This window comes from Myxocyprinus asiaticus, chromosome 18, assembly GCF_019703515.2.
Source record: "Myxocyprinus asiaticus isolate MX2 ecotype Aquarium Trade chromosome 18, UBuf_Myxa_2, whole genome shotgun sequence".
NCBI classification, from domain to species: Eukaryota; Metazoa; Chordata; class Actinopteri; order Cypriniformes; family Catostomidae; genus Myxocyprinus; species Myxocyprinus asiaticus.
The window spans coordinates 33,071,200-33,088,401 of NC_059361.1; the positions used below are offsets into that span (position 1 = coordinate 33,071,200).

Here is a 17,202-nt window from a genome sequence, read left to right on the forward strand (position 1 = left end):
CTACAATATGTGTAATACATCGTAATTGAGGAAGAAAAGACCATGAACTTATTTTGCTTCAATAGATGCACGCAATTATGAACAATGAGGCAGAAATCCGAATTTAACTTTATTAATTTAAAGTGCACCTTTGTTTCCTTACTCACATGCCATGAGTCTGCTGCGAGTATGTGCATTTAATCTGATACGGCCTCTGTAAGGCATTGGGTATTATTATAGTCATTATAATTGATTATTTAATTCCACAATCAATGCAGCAAAGTTTCTTTATAATATTGATGCATTTTCACACCCCTACCCTCCATAATATTATTAAGTGCAAAAAAAAAAAGAAAAAACAACATTTGGGTGTGCAAGCTTACATTTGTGTGGCATTTGCACACCCTGGAACACCCGTAGCTATGCCACTGCTCTGTCAGAGGGGCACCTCAGCACCTAACCCTTTCTCTAAACTTAACTGTGAGTGGAAGTGACGCCCCTTATGGAGTAACTCCGCCCTCTTTCGGAGATCCCGCCCCCATTTGGAGGTCTCCAGCCTGCAGCTATACCTACTTGTCTCAGCAAAAGGGCAAAGGCTCGAGCCCCTAGAGTCACTTTTTCTGCACGTACCTGCTTATTTCTACTTTAAGATTATAAATGATTATACCTAATGATTTATGCATACCACTTTATATGAATATCTCATACTTTATTATTTAACTTGTTCACTGTTTATTTATTTTATTTATCCAAAACTTTCAGTGGTGCACTTGTAGAATAACACATTTCATTGCCAACCAGTATTACTTTTGCTGTGTTGTAAATATGACAAATTGGCCTAAAAGTTTGATTTTCTGGACAAGTTTTAAACACTCGCAGCACCTATGGCACTGAATGGTTACTCATATTCCTGTAGTTTATTTCAAGGTGCTTTTCAAAACGGACACATTTGACATTTTTTGTTAGTGCAGTTGAAATCCAAAGGAAGGAAAATATAACATGCCTCCTTAAATAATGAATTAATGTGTAATCGCAGTTGTTTTTTTTTCTTTCTTTTTTCCAATTAAATCTAAACCCTATAAGCCACACTCTGCTTTATTACATTAACAACTCTGCACTAGCTTAAAACATTATATAGCAGAACTGTCGTTATTATGTCTCACTTGTAAGTTTCTTTGGATTCAAATGTTTTGAAATTAATATATGAAATGGCTAAATGTCAACGCTATGATTTGCGAACCCACCGCTCTTCATTCACGTCGGTTCTCGCGAGATCAGAGGAGAGTGAGTGTTTTCAGTTGCGACTGGACGAGATTTGAGTGCAGCGGCAGAATGAGCGCAGATCATTGCTGATGCAGTAACGCAGTCACATACTGCAGCCTGCAGCGTTTTGTGTTGCAGCTCTGCATTTTCTTTACTGTATTTTAATCTTGACAACATTTATCCGGCACTTTAAAGTCTATATTTTTGTACAGTTATTGGAGACACATCATCATCATCTTCTTCATCATCCTCATCTGCTGGAGGTACAGAAACTTTCCCTCAGTTTTATTTTATTCTCTGTGTTGTACGTTTTTCTGGTGTGTGAGACTTCTTCATATTCCACATAAACACACATAACTAACATGTATAAACACATATAGAAGTAATCTTTGTTCTGTATGTTTAATACGTTTCTTTTGAGTTTTGTTATTAATGTGAGTTGTTGGTCGTGCAGCGGGAGCGCGCGCAGAATGAGGCAGCTGCTCGTGCTCGCGGCGGGATTTTCAGCGCTCTTGTCGCTGTGTGTGTCTGCGCAGACGCTGGACGCAGGCACAGACAGAGCTGCGCAGAAGCTCGACGTGAGCGCAGACACACCCGCGGAGCAGCAGAGATCAAACAGAGCGAAGCGGCGGGGCGGCGGGCAGGACGTGCTGAAGGGGTAATTAATCACATGAATCACTCCAACACAGCCAATAAACCACTACATTTACTCTTAACACCATGGTAAAGCTGTTTTTGTTAACAGTTTAAATGACGCGGATCATGTTGCAATTGGACTTTTTGCAATAATTACTCAGTCATTTCAGGAATATTAGGTAAAGTGTAATAATTTTTGTGAGGTAGACTGAATTAAAGGGATAGTTCGCTCAAAAATAGAAATTCTCATCATTTATTTACCCTCATGCCATTCCAGATGTGTATCATTTCTTTTTTCTGCTGAACACAAATGAAGATTTTTAGAAGAATATTTTTAGCTCTGTAGGTCCATACAATGCAAGTGAATGGTGGCAAGAACTTTGAAGCTCCAAAAAGCACATAAAGTCAGCATAAAAGCAATCCATAAATCTCCAGTGATTAAATCCATGTCTTCAGAAGCAAAATGATAAATGTGGGTGAGAAACAGATCAATGTTTAGTCCTTTTTTACTCTAAACTAAACAGGCACACATGTGATTTTCAGATGTAAAAGTGAAAGTGAACGTGGAGATTTAGGTTAAAAAAAATATTGATCTGTTTCTCGCCCACACCTATCATATCACTTCTGAAGACATGGATTAAACCACTGGAGATTTATGGATTACTTTTATATGATTTTTGGACCTTCTGAGTTCTTGTCACCATTCAGTTGCATTATTTGGACCTACAGAGCTGAGATATTCTTCTAAATATCTTTGTGTTCTGTATATGATGAGAGAATTATCATTTCTGGGTGAACTATACCTTTAAGTTAGGTCACTCTACTGAATGTAGACCAGTTCTCTGTTCACACAGTTTCTATGCTGAGTTCCCCCTAATAAAGGAAAACCTGAAAATATCAGAAATATTTGGAATTGTCATTTCCAGGCCAGGAAAAGTCATGAAAATTTATAAAATCTTTAAAAGTCACAGAAAGTCATATACTTTTCCATACTGTGTAAAATTGTTTCTTGTTATACTCAGCACTAAAATATTTCTTATGCTAGAAATTGCTCTTCGTGAGCCCTTTAAAATCTTTGTCCATTAATCATGAAAGGTTGTGGAAGTCATGGAAATTCATTGGTCAAAAGGTGTGGGAACCCAGTTTATTGTACACAAACTACCCTCAAACTACAGTCATAACTCAACAATAACAATATTTTTTAATTGTGAAAATTGCAGTGACCTGCAGGAAGTGCTGTTGTTGTACTTTTGTTGGATGTTTGTGTTGTTTCAAACCTCTCAACAAGTCTGTGTTTGAAATGATGATGCATGTTTACATAGGGTGTTACACACTGCTGATCCCAATAAAACATTTAATAATGACATGATCTAGATTGAAATTTCAAGCATTCTGATTTACTGGAAAGACAACTCCATTCTGTCACTGAACTGAACGCGAAATTTTTTCAAGATGTTTTTAAAGAGAAACAACAAATGTTTTATATTGTCATATAATTTTTTTTTACGATTACTCTGGGCCCAAGAGTAAAGCCTAACCCTTTTTCTGTTGGTAAGTTAGTCTAATGGTTCTGATTTTGTGAACTGGAGTGTAACATCCTCTTTTATACAGGCCAAATGTGTGTGGATCGCGTCATCATGCGTACTGCTGTCCTGGCTGGAAGACCTTGACTGGAGGGAACCAGTGCATCGTTCGTAAGTCCTCATCCCCTTCCTGTTTGATGTGTGGTGGTCCAGCAAAAGTAAACTGCCTTACACATGCTATCAGTGAAATTGTTTACATGTGGAGGTCAGTCACACTAACAGATCTTAGTGGTGCCAGCTGAGTCACAGTGGCCCAAAATCTGACCTCTTAATGACAAAGTTTACATGCTCAGGAACATTTTGATAATAATCTGAATTTGGTCATATTCTGATTATATACAGTATGAGTCATGTAAACGTTTTGACCTGATTGCCAAAACCTAATTAAACCAATATTCTGTTTTTTTTTTTTATTTTAGAAATTTGAGACCTGTATATTAACCCTTTAAGCTCAGATTGGCCCGCCAACGGGGACCACAGAGATTTTTTTTAAATAAAACTATCAGTAAATACAGTCTTGACCAACACAACATAGGTATCATTTTAAAGCCTAGCTCTGCTTTCAATGCATGCAGGCATTTTGACCAAAACTGAACAAGTGCTTTGTAATTTCAGACAAATCAGAAGTGTTCCATTTTGATAATTTATGAATAATTTTGCACTGTACATATTATTGTAATTGGTAAAAACATCAAACTGATCAGATAGCCATGTGTCATATGTTGATGGAATGCTCTCAACCACCGTTTATTGTACTCGCAGACAAAAATATAGCAGGTAATAGCTAAGTATATGACTTTGACAAACATGTTACATGTTACAGGTGTTGCTTTTATGACATGTTTTCACTTATAACTTCACAGAAAAAACATAACATAAAATATCACATATCATTACTTAGAGGAGGTGATTATCTTTAAAACGAGCCCACACACAACATAATCGGATGCATAGATCGTTAGATAATCCACAAAAAACACAATGTGCACACAGCACATAATGTGCTATCTGGCTAAAAACATGTTACTGTAGTTTTCCTGGATCAGATGACTTCATCGGAAATTATGTAGTATGATGTCCAGCGTCATGGAATGCTAAACAAATCGTATTAGGATTCAGATTGCTGCAACCAGAGGTGGAAGTCATCCAAATATGGGCAGAGAGGATCGTTCACTCTAATCTCAGATCGTCGGACTGCAAACTCCTCTGCAAAGCATTCAACTTCATCAGAACAGCTCTTCCATCTAAATCATCTAATTTCTACAGAAGCTGCCACAGCAGCTCATTCGTTTCACAGTATCGACTGCTACCACTTAAGTACCTCCTAATCTATTCTTTCAACCCGGAGTGGTCCGTTCGCATGAAGCTGCTTTGGCTTGGCTCTTCGCTTATACTTTAATATTTCAGTTTTCTGTAGAAATTATTACAGGTTATCAATATAAACTAGTCATTTTATTCACCTCACTACTGCAAACGGTGCCCAGACAGCATCTATTAAATCCATCCCTCAGGTACAAACTCTGAACGATTCATATGTCCAAACAAGACGAGTCACCCCACGAGTTAACAAAATTACTCGCATTATGTTGGAAAACAATCGACAAAACTCCAACCATACATCTAAGTTAAATAAACACCAGACTATGGTATTTATCTGGATACGTAGTTTTAGGTGCCTTTTAATTTCACAACAAACCAACTTAAATGACGTTGTACATACGCACACGCAAGCTCATTGCCCGACATTGCTTAACATATGTTCCCAACACTTAATCTAGCAAGCAGTTATGTTCTGGCATCCGCAGATGCTACGTTTACCATGTTACCATGTTTACTATTGTCATACATCCCTAAACAACACAATGTACCATCCAGGTGCCACAACCATGATGACTTTCAGGCCGTGCAAATAAACCTCCCACTACAATGCAAACAGTGCAAACACGCTGTCCAAGTGCCGCAAATGGGGTGTCTTTCGGGCCGTACGACTAAACCTCCCACTACACTGCAAACAGCGCAATGTGCTATCCAAGCACCATAACTTTGGCATCTCTTGGGCCATGCAACAACTCCCACTACACCGCAAAAAGTGTAATGTGCTATACCAACGGGTGATCTGGGCATTCGTATCATTCATGCGGTGGAGCCACTGGAGTGGGGCGTGATCTGAACAGAGGGTGAAGGCCTGCCCCAACAGGTAGTATCGGAGAGTGAGGATGGCCCATTTGATGGCCAAGCACTCCTTCTCAATAGTGCTGTACTTAGTCTCTCTCAGAGAGAGCTCCTGACAAATGTTCACTGGTTGTTCCTCCCCCTCCACCACCTGCGAGAGCACTGCCCCAGCCCCCTGTCTGATGTGTCTGTCTGTAAAATAAAAGGGAGGGAGAAGTCAGGTGTATGTAAAAGCGGTCCGCCACAAAGTGTAGCTTTCACCTTCATAAATCCCTGTTGACACTGCTGCGTCAAATGGACCGGATCTGGTGCTGCCTTTTAAGTAAGATCAGTCAGCGAGCTGGTGACGGCCGAATAATTAGGCACAAACCTATGATAGTAGCCAACCAGCCCCAGGAACTGTCTCACCTCCTTTTTGGTCTTAGGTCTCAGGCAGGCTACAGTCGCTGCGGTTTTATCAATTTGGGGTTGCACCTGCCCGTGACCCAAGTGGAAGCCCAGATACCGTACCTCCACCCGCCCAATTGTGCACTTCTTTGAGTTTTCCATGAGTCCCGCTCATCTCAATGACCTCGGGACAGCCCTCGGGTGCTGCAGATGCAGTTGCCAATCATTACTGTAAATAATTATATCATCCAGGTAGGCAGCGGCGTAAGCAGTGTGCGGTCTGAGGATTCTGTCCATAAGCTGCTGGAACGTAGCCGGGGCCTCGAACAAACCAATCGGGAGCGCCACAAATTGGTGTAATCCAAACAGAGTGGAGAAGACTGTTTTTCACAGGACAATGGCATTAAGGGGATCTGCCAATATCCCTTCGTCAAATCCAGTAAAGAGTAAAATTGAGCTGTGCCTAACCAATCAAGCAGTTCATCAATACAAAGGCATTGGGTATGCATCAAATTTAGACTGTGTTTACTTTCTGATAATCCACACAGAACTGAAACGACCCGTCACTCTAAGGAACCAGCACAACCGGGCTGGACCATTCACTGTGGGATTCTTCTATTACCCCCATCTCGAGCATAGCATCCAGTTCATCCCGTACCACATTTTTTGTGTTCAGGAAGTCGGTAGGTGGTCTCGATGTGGTGCTCGTATGAGATTCGTATGACTGGGTTGAGGTGAGAACACGTATGAAAACTCTTTTTGCAACTTGGCTACCTCCGTGATTTGAGACGGCGAGAGGTGGTCTCCACAAGGGACCGGGGTGATTTGACTAGTGATTTTGGAATTCACCTCCAGCCCAAGCTCCTCCTTCTCCGGGACTATCATCGCCAAAATCACAGGGACCGCCTCCCTCTATGCTTTCAGGAGGATTTGATGGTATATCTGACAGGCATCAGCTCTATCCATTCACTTCACCTCATAATCAAGATCTCCTACTTGACGTGAGACCTCAAAGGGCCTTTGCCACTTGGCAAGTAATTTAGAGCTTGATGTTGGGAGTAATTCAAGCACTTAATCTCCGGGTGCAAATTCCTGTAGTCTTGTGCCCCTATTGTACAGTCGGCTTTGGCGTTCTTGAGCCTGGAGCAAATTATTTTGTGTGAGTTAACCCAAAGTGTTGAGCTTTGCTCTAAGATCAAGAACATACTGAATATAATTTTTACTGTTTGAAGGCCACTCCTCCCAAGCTTCTTGTAGGACGTCGAGCATGCCACACGTTTGACGGCCATACACAAGCTCGAATGGGGAATACCCGTTGGAGGCTTGTGGGACCTCTCAAACTGCGAATAATAGGGGTTCGAGCCACGTATCCCAATTTTTTGCATCCTCGTGTACAAACTTACAAATCATATTTTTCAGTGTCTTATTAAATAGTTTGACCAGCCCATCAATTTGTGGATGGTAAATGCCGGTATGGACCAATTTAATCCCAAATAATTTGCATAGTTCGCGAAGTGTGCATGGCATAAAGGTAGGGCCTTGGTCAGTGAGGATTTCTTTCGGAATCCCCACTCGGGAGATAATTCTGAAGAGTGCCTCCGTAACACTACGTGCTGAAATGTTGTGCAGAGGCACTGCTTCCGGGTATCGCATTGTGTAATCCACCAGAACTAACACAAAGCGATGCTTGCATGACATCTGCTCTAATGGCCAGATGAGATCCATCCCAATTCATTCAAAGGGAACCTCGATCAATGGAAGGGGGCACAATGGCGCTTTTGGGGTGGCCGGCGGATTCACCAGCTGACATTCAAGGCATGCCGCACACCACCTGCGGACATCCCCGTGAATGCCCGGTTAATAGAAACTGGCCATTATACAGTTCAGTGTTTTTTCCTGCCCTAAGTGACCCGCCATCAGATTATAATGAGCCATATGGAATAAAATTTCCCGAAGGCTCATGGATACTAGTAATTGAGTAGTATCTTCCTTTGTCTGAGCGTCCTGTGTCACTCAATACAACCGATCCTTGATAATTGAAAAATACGTATATGCGAGTGCAACATATGGCGGGAGGCATAGACCATCAATCACTTTCACTTGGTCAAAAGCATGCATAAGAGTCTCGTCACATGTCTGCTCCAGAGGGAAATCTCCTGCAAGGAATCCTCTAAGGGCTGGGGAAGCTAAAACTTCTGAAATTTAGTAAATGACAGCCAATTCGTACCCAGGATTAGTGGATGGGTGAGGTGGGGACTAACCGCAACCTCGGCACTATGCTATTGTCCCCCATTAATGGACAATCATGAATATCCCGTGCACACACCTCACCTTCACCCTCCGACCCATGCCCAAAGCCTCATCTTGAATCAAAAATGGCTGGATAGTTGTTTGATTACAACTGGTATCCACCAAGGTTTGATATGTACTCCCCCTGATACTCACAGGTATCAGGTACGTTCCAGCTGGATCGGGGGCAGCCCATGGGGTGTCAGGGACCCAGAACAACATTCTCAATTCCATCACAGGGCATTGGTCCTGGAAATGCCCTGGCTCCCCGCAACTCCAGCAAGCCATCCCAGACACTATGCCCGCACCTGCAGCAGCGGATTCATCAGCCTGGGGGAAAGAGCGAGAAGAGACAGAGGGAACCAGTGGCTTGACAAACCCTTCATGCCGGGGAGCTGGTTTGGGGTTAGCTGTCCCCCGTTTACGGGGAAGGGGTGGGACAAGGGCCAGGAGAAGGGGAAGAGGGGGAAGGAAGGGAACAAGAGAGAGTGTGAGAGAGAGAGGATGGGGCTCTTCTGCACCCAGATACGCCACCAAATGGTCCTCAGCCAGCTGGACGGCCTACTCCAGCAACGCCAGGCAGTGGCACTGGACCCATTCCACCATTCCCGTCGGCAGACGAAGGATGAACTGCTCCAGTACCACCAGATCGATGACTTCCTTGGCGTCGCAGCAGCCACTTCTGGCAGGCAAAGCGGAGCTGTTGGGGAACTCAAATGGGCACCAAGCACTAGTGAGCGGAAATGTTGCCATGTTGCTCTGGGCTGCGGCCGACCCGTTGCAGGATGGCTTTCTTTGAGTCCTTGTACACCAAGAGATTAGCTGCCAGCAGATGTTGTGCCACGAGTTGGCCTTCCCCGGACAACAGCAGAAGAACTCGTGCTGCGCACTGGGACTTGGTCCATTTTCACACCTCTGCGGTCTGCTCAAAAAGTTCAGTGAACGCTTCCGGTTTGTCCTGCAGGCCTATTTTCATGAGGTGATCGGGGGCATAGAAGATGCTGAGTCCGGGGTCGTGGATTTCTCCTGGTGTAGGAAGCTCCGGAATGCCTGCCGTTCCTCCACTTGAGCCTTGAGGATTGCCTGGAAACGCTGATCCTGTCTCGGTGTAGCTCGAGTAGGGCCTGGTGCTGGGTCTGATGCATGCTGGCGAGGGACTGTATGATTTTGGCCAACGGTGAGGACTCCATGACGGTATATTGTCTTCCTCCAAGGTCCCGGGTTTCAGCACCACTGTAACACGTCTGATCAATGTGATAGCGGACTGTTCCTTCAAACTCTTTTATTTTTAACAGAACGCAAAATGGTCAGCAACTTGCTCAGAACATAAACACATAACACTGCTCTGCGTCTCTCTCCTTGTCCTCTGGCATGGCTCTCCTTTTAATGCTCACCCCAGAGTTACTGCAACAAGAAACAGCTGTTAGACATTATTCCCCTCAAGTGTGAATCCTTACCACTTTCTCTCCCTCCGGACGAATGCTCAATCACGACCTCGCCACCACACACCTTCAGAGCTTAAAGGGTTCATTAAAATTCTCAGTCATTTAAACAAATAATATACATTATTCACAGTCCCAGACTGAATCTGCAGACTTATTGTGCATTTCCTGTGGTGAATTTGGGGTAAAATCTGTCATATTCTGTAGAATGAATGTATCCAAACATAGTAAAAATGTGTCAAATGGAGCTGAGAGTTACAACCCCAATTCTGAAAAAGTTGGGACAGTATGAAAAATGCTAATAAAACTAAAAACTGATTTTTAAATTATATTCACCCTTTGAAATTACTGTACAAGGTAAAACATCATATAATGTGTAGTTGTAGTGTTTTCAATTTAGCAAAGTGTGAATATAATTTACAAATCACCACTTTTTGTTTTTATTAGCATTTTTCATACTGTCCCAAGTTTTTTGGAATTGGGGTTGTACTATAATCTTATTTGTAGCTGAAAGCATCATCATATTAGATTAATTTTAATAAACAAGCATCCAAAGTGCTGGGTGTGCATAGAACTTTGTGAGTGACACTTGTTTAAATTCTGTGGAAATCTGTGGGGCTTTTTATGTGGTTCTGCAGACACAGATTTCGTTTGGACCTGCTTATTCAGAATGACCACTGCAACTGAATATTTATCCATTCATGTCCAATCAACAGTTCCTCTGGGTGCTTCATGATTCAGGCAGTTTTGAAAGGTCCAGTGGTCAATTAATGCAACAAATTATTGTTTTTCAATGCTTGTTTCCATTATCAGCGATTTGCCGCAGCTCCTGTGGGGACGGGTTCTGCTCCAGACCTAATATGTGCACCTGCCTTACTGGTCAGATCGCGCCCACCTGCGGATCCAAATCAGGTACCAGAGTTCTGTCTGTGTGTGTCTGGCTGAGTTCAGAATGGTACACTACCCATAATAATCCTACTATTTTTGCCATATCTATCTATGGCAGAAATAGTAAGAATAGTATGGTAGCATGCCATTCCGAACTCGGCCTCTGTCTCCACTGGCTTGATTAATCCAATGTCAGTTACTCAGTAAGAGTGAGATGTGATGTTATGTATATTTTTTCCATTCAGAAGTGATCATCCCTATAAAATATTCCCGTCTAAGACTTTACCTACCACTCTGAGATGTGTGGGGGTCAAAAGTAATTCAATTTTGAATTTTAAAAAATTTTAAGAATATAAAATTTGTCTTTGTTTTATTTTTATTCTTTTTGGATCAACCCTAAGCTGGGCTACCATGATTGTTCTTCCTTCATAGTGCCCTGCGAAGGCATCGTTTCTGCCATTTGGAACATAGTGTTAATCAGAGGAAAAGTGAGGAGGGACACATTATAAATCTCATCAGCCTCTATACAAATGTGTGATGGCTTGAAATGACTAGTTAACCATAATGAGATTACCATTTCCCAGTGGCACATTTGTTCATCCCACTGCCAATAGCAACCAGTTGGCAGAGGTGTCTGCTTAGTCTTAAAGTCATTATTTGCATAGACAACTACAATTACTTTCCTTTGCTCTGCACTCGAGCAAAGTAAACCACTTTAAAATATAATTATATCTCAAAACATTAAAAACATCTAAAAGTGTTATAATATTTGGTACTTCTGTGTATTGGATCAAGTCACTTTTTTTTCAGCTCTTGTTCCACTTCATAATTTCTGTCATGACATCATTCTTGTCTTTGTGTTTAATCAACAGCATTTGTATTTTTTTTTGGTCAAATGTCACTCCGAGACAATTAATTTCCCTGTGTGTATATGAGTGTGTAGGTGTATGTGTGTTTGATGGGAGCTGATGTGTGTGTGTGATGGGTGTGTGCGATTTGGAGTTCGTCCACAGTCAACAGGCGTCATCCACCACTCAAGCGCTCCTCACTGGATCAGTGCTACAACTCCACTGGGAGGAGATACTCTCGTGTGTGTGGGTCGGTGGGCTTACTTAGCTGAAGTTTCAGGACAAAACTGTCCCCAAAACTGAACTAAATTTGTCAAAACCTGCCATTGGGATTGTTTGGGGACATCCTCATTTGGAAATACAATTCATACATAAAATCTATAATATATTTTTATGTTCTAAAAAAAGGTTTTATTTTACGGTTAGGGTTAGGATTTTACTTCCCAACTCCCAGTGTTGGGTAAGTTACTCAAAATAAGTAATCCACTACAAATTACTAAGTACTTCTCTTAAAAATGTAATAAGATTACTTTACAGATTACTTCATCTAAAAAGTAATTACATTACTTATTATTTTACTTTTACGTTACTTTCTAAATCACTTTTCCTAGAAATCTTTTGGTTTTCCGATCAAATTCAAAATGTCTATGGCCCTGTTTCCACCTAGTATTACGATGCATTTCAGGTGATCTGATCACACGTGAGACACATGGATGTTTAAACCTGGTCACTTAAATGCGTCTCCTGTGACCGCTTGTATTTGGATTTGGAGGGGAGGGTCTCTGTTTCATGACGACATACATCAGTCACTCTGTAATTGTGTTACTGCATGATAATAAAGCCCAACAAAGTCAGAAAAGACAAAGAAAGCGTAAAAAAATGGTATGCGGTTGAAATTTAATCTAAGCACAAACGCAACATGTCAAGCAGAATTATCCGTTATTTTAGTGGATTACCTGTATTAAAGGAGCTTCAGGTGTTCGTTCTGTCATCTGTGTTGATATCAGACACACCAAAGAAGATCCTTGAAGCGCTCGTGATTGTGTCTGTATACGCTGTTTAAAAATTTCCAATCAGACGGTTATTTCCTTTTAAAGCTGCTAATAAACAGCAAAGTTTAAACTCTTGTATTAGTGCAGCGGTTGATTGACAGGTGAGGGGTGGTGCTTCACTGCTGCCGGGACAAATACAGGACGGATTAGCATTTACACCTCAAATGTGATGCAGTCACATGTTTTTGATCACATTCGTATGTGGTTTTTGTGATCTGATCACAAATCGTTTTAGACCCCATTTAGACCTGTATTTAGGGCTGACCACATGTGATCGGATCACCCGAAACGCATCTTAATACCAGGTGGAAACGGGTCTAAATTTCCTCCTCATTCATGTCGCACACCCTTCAGCTGTCACAGAAACGCTAACAGACGTACATATGAATTCATATTTTAAATGTATAATACATATTACTTAAGCACAAGTAATTACTTACAAAAAGTAATAAAATGCATCACATTTTAAATTCTTGTAATCTGATTACAGTTAATCAGATTACAAGAATTTAAAATGTGATGCATTTTATTACTTTTTTGACTAAAAAGTAATTAGATTACAGTAACTAATTACTTTGTAATTGGATACACCCAACACTGCTAACTCCTCTGAAAGCAACATTTTTCAACATTTGGATGAATATAAATATAGGATTATAAATATATTCTAAGGGAAAAATGCCTTAGAAATAAAAAGTATTTTAATGTGTAAAATACACATTAGTAAAAAAGTCAAATTTAAAAAATGGCATATCGGATGAAACTAGAGACTCTAGTCTTTTGACTCAAACAGGTGTCAATGTAAAAGCTTAATTAGGTTTCTTACCTGATGTAGTTATGTTGGCGTTTCTCTCAAAGATAAACTCTGCTGTGATAGGCACCATGTTGTTTTGTCACATGACTCCATATGCCGAAAGTTTAACCTTTTACTGACAGCCCAGAGTCTTCTGAACTGAGATCAGTTGGTTTAAATTAATTTAATTATGCGTTGCATATAGGAAAGACAAAATACAACGTCCACGCATGTGTATGCGAGATAGCACGAGGATAAATAAAAGAAACAAAAATGTATGGTCCTCAATTAGATGTGTGTCTGTTGTTTATAAAATATATGTGTGTAGTACTATAGGTAGCGTATATATTGTATGTGTGTAGTTGTATACAATAGGTGGTATACATAATGGTTGTGTAATGTTTGTGTTCAGTCCAGAACTGTAACATTCGCTGTATGAATGGAGGCACGTGTGTAGAGGATCAGTGTTTGTGTCAGAAGGGATACACCGGACCTCACTGCGGCCAACGTAAGACATCCCATAATACTACAACACACATATATCATCTATATGTATGGACATATATATATCAGTGTCATGTCATTAAATATGTCTCTCTTCCTGTCTGTCTCTCTCTAGCGGTGTGTGAATCCGGCTGTGTGAACGGCGGTCGGTGTGTCGCTCCTAACCGTTGTCTGTGTAATTACGGCTTCACTGGTGCTCAGTGCGAAAGAGGTGAGACATGCACACATAAGTTTCTACATACTGAAGACAGTTACTTTTTGAGTTTTGCAGAGCTGTTTTCTCTCAGTGGAAAAAGTCATTGAGGTGTGTGTGTGTGTTTGTCTTTTGAAAACCTGCTCTCTAGACTCTCTGTATTGTGGATTTTATTAGCTGCAGATGTGCTGGAATTGTGTGTTTGTGAAGGGACAGAGGGTTCCATTTGTTTGATGCTGGCCTTTTCTCTTTTGAATACATATTTATGTACAAACAGCATGTGGAAACATCTCCTTATGACACATTCTCATCCTGAGAGCAAACATGCTGTTCCCTGCTGCATCAAAGCAACAGATGACACAACAGCCTGATGAAAATGGACAAAGAAAACCCTTTTAAGAAGGATTTAAAGATTTAAAAGCTGATGATGCTTGAGCACAATTTAAAGTAAAGTTTCTCTAAATGCACCACAGTGTGCGTGTGGCCACGCTGGCTCGCACCAGAGGTGCTGCAGGACACTTCTCACCTCATGAGTTCTGAAGACATTCAATGGCACGAAAAAGCCAATTACTAGGCTTGGGATCGATGCCTTTTTCATGCAGGATTTTTTAGGCTGCTAGTTGCACAATAGTTTTTGTCTTTATAAATATATTTCTTAACACAACATTGGTAAAGTGTTAGCAACAGGGTAAATTAAAGGGGGATGTGCACCGGGTGCATCTGGCAGACGACATGGCGCGTTCAAACATTTGTAACAATTATTTTCTAGAAAGGTACGCACACACCGCAAACAACAATATTCTGCAGTGCCACGGAGCACAACATTTTTCCATTAAATTAGACCCAAATCATTATCAAAGGACAAAGATTATTTAGCTATTACTGGATGATATATTGTTTATATGTATTGCATAATATTGCGTTCAGTTTGCACAGTTAAACCAGTTTCATACACTAACCTGCAAACTCATCAACATTACTTTGTTCATTCTTGAAGTGCAAAAACCTTTGAACTCTGGACTGCCATCTGCTGCACCGCTTCAGCTCATCTTGTGTGTGTGTGTGTGTTTGTGATCATGACCGGCTTCAGTAAATGTTATATCACCCTCTTGTGGTCTCCCAACGTTATTACGCAACACTATTAAACAGAAGGCCAATTGAGTGAATTGGAAAGCATGCAAATTAGGCTTCTAATTTAAATGTCGGCTAATTTGAATATATCGATTCCTCAAAAATATATCAATAAAATAACGTGCTGATCAATAATCGATATATCTATATTTTATGACATCCTTAACAATTACAAATGCGTGAATGTCATTACAATAGATATCAAAAGCAGGTGGTATCTGCAAACAAATGCTGCTAGAGCTTTCCTCAGAATTTTCTAAGCCTTTTCTTGAATGACATTTAAGACAGGAATAGTTCACATAAAAATTACAATTCTCTTATCATTTGCTCACCCTTATGCAGTCTCAAACTCACATGACTTTCTTTCTTCTGCGGGACACAAACTAAGATGTTTTTTTTATGGAGAAATGATGTGAATATAACCATACAATGCAAGTCAATGGGGTCCAAACTTTCAAGCTCCAAAAAAGACATAAAGGCAGCATAAAGGTAATCCATAAGATTTGAGTGGTTTAATCCATTTCTTCTGAAGAAATATGAATAGTTTTGGGTGAGAACAGACCAAAATGTAACTCCTTTTTCACTATAAACATCTGTAGTCTCCTTGGTGTGACCATGATTTGAAGCTCAATTACACTTTTTGCGCTTGACGCATGCGCAGAGATGATCAAATCATGATTGCACCAAGGAGATTTTAGTGATTTTAGTGGACGTACTGTATAAAGTCAGTTACCCATACGTTCACACAGGTTTTCTAGCAGAATAATTACTGGTGTAGTTTATCACATTAACTATGGACATGTTTTACTACCTTTTACTACCTTTTGACAACCACAAAGTGTCACAATACTTTTTGTCTTCTTTTTCGAAACTATTGTTTTATCATTTCAAATCCAACTGAATTATTTTTATCAAATGTTTTGCTTGAAAAGTGTGGTTGTGTTTTTGTGTACGTGTATGTCGAGGGTTAATGAAATAAAGCAAGTGTGTGTCTGGGCTCTGAATGAGCTCTGTCTGTGCTCAAGTCACATTTCTATAAATGATTGTTAAATTGGATTTGTGCAGGAATCAGGCACACAGAGAGTGCAGTGAACACACTGAGATTCCCAGAGATTTATTCAGCTGATGAACTGCAGGAGATCATGAATTCCATTATGAATCAACCACGAGTAATACTGCCTGGCTGAGTGTGTGTGTATGTGTGGGTGTGTGTGTGTGTATTTGTGCACACGCTTTATCGCTCCCAGATGTTAGGCAGTGCAGGGAGTGTCCCCTTCGGACAAACACACACATGACATCACATCACTCACACACACACACACACACACACACACACACACACACACACACACACACACACACGTGCAGGGTGTTGTCCTGTTCACATGACGCTGCTTTGAGTTGAGCACTGGAAAACATCACTCCTTAAAGACACAATTGAGACAATTGAGACAATTGCTAACAGTAAGAGTATAGAACTATAAAATTAATGTGGATAGTATAGCCAGAGACTATTTAGCACAAGATGGAGCACTTTTTTTTAAATGAATGGGAGAAATTGGAACTACCAATATGGCGGATGTAGAAAAGGAAGTCCCGTCTTACAAGTAAAACCTTTTAGATACAGACATTGCCTGTCAGTTAACTCGAGAATATATATGCGCATTAGCTGAACCAGGGTGGCTGCCAGGTGGACTGACTTGCCTTGTAAGGGTCTTTGGTATAGCTCAGAACATTTGATCTGACTGAACATTCTTTTTTCTGATTAACACATTTACTGATTCACACAATTATTCCCTTTCCCCCTCCCAATCTCCAACTCCACCCTGACCCTCAACAAACATCCCTGTTATCACATTTGATTATACACACACACAAAAAAATAAAGAAATAAAAAAATAATCACACACATTCATAACTACACTTCTCTCTCCACTGCCCCTCCCCGAGAGCCCTCCAAGAAGGCCAAATAGATGCCCCATTTTTTATTAAATGAATCTAAGTTGCCTAGCCTTCTAGGAGATTTGTCACATCTCCTCGAA

General features: G+C 40.8%; 1 protein-coding gene across 2 annotated transcripts in view; it reads left to right on the forward strand.

Annotated features, from left to right (window-relative positions):
- The first annotated feature begins 1,312 nt into the window (after positions 1-1,312).
- LOC127455817 (fibrillin-1-like) overlaps positions 1,313-17,202 on the forward strand; it is a 135,344-nt gene continuing 119,454 nt past the window's right edge. The window contains exons 1-6 of one of the 2 annotated variants that reach the window (XM_051723969.1): positions 1,313-1,505; positions 1,697-1,900; positions 3,490-3,572; positions 10,565-10,663; positions 13,745-13,840; positions 13,952-14,047. In XM_051723969.1, coding sequence (XP_051579929.1) covers positions 1,713-1,900; positions 3,490-3,572; positions 10,565-10,663; positions 13,745-13,840; positions 13,952-14,047 — 562 coding nt within the window. In that variant the 5' untranslated portion in view covers positions 1,313-1,505; positions 1,697-1,712. The remainder of the gene's footprint in view (positions 1,506-1,696; positions 1,901-3,489; positions 3,573-10,564; positions 10,664-13,744; positions 13,841-13,951; positions 14,048-17,202) is intronic. The other variant, XM_051723968.1, reaches the window with a different exon arrangement.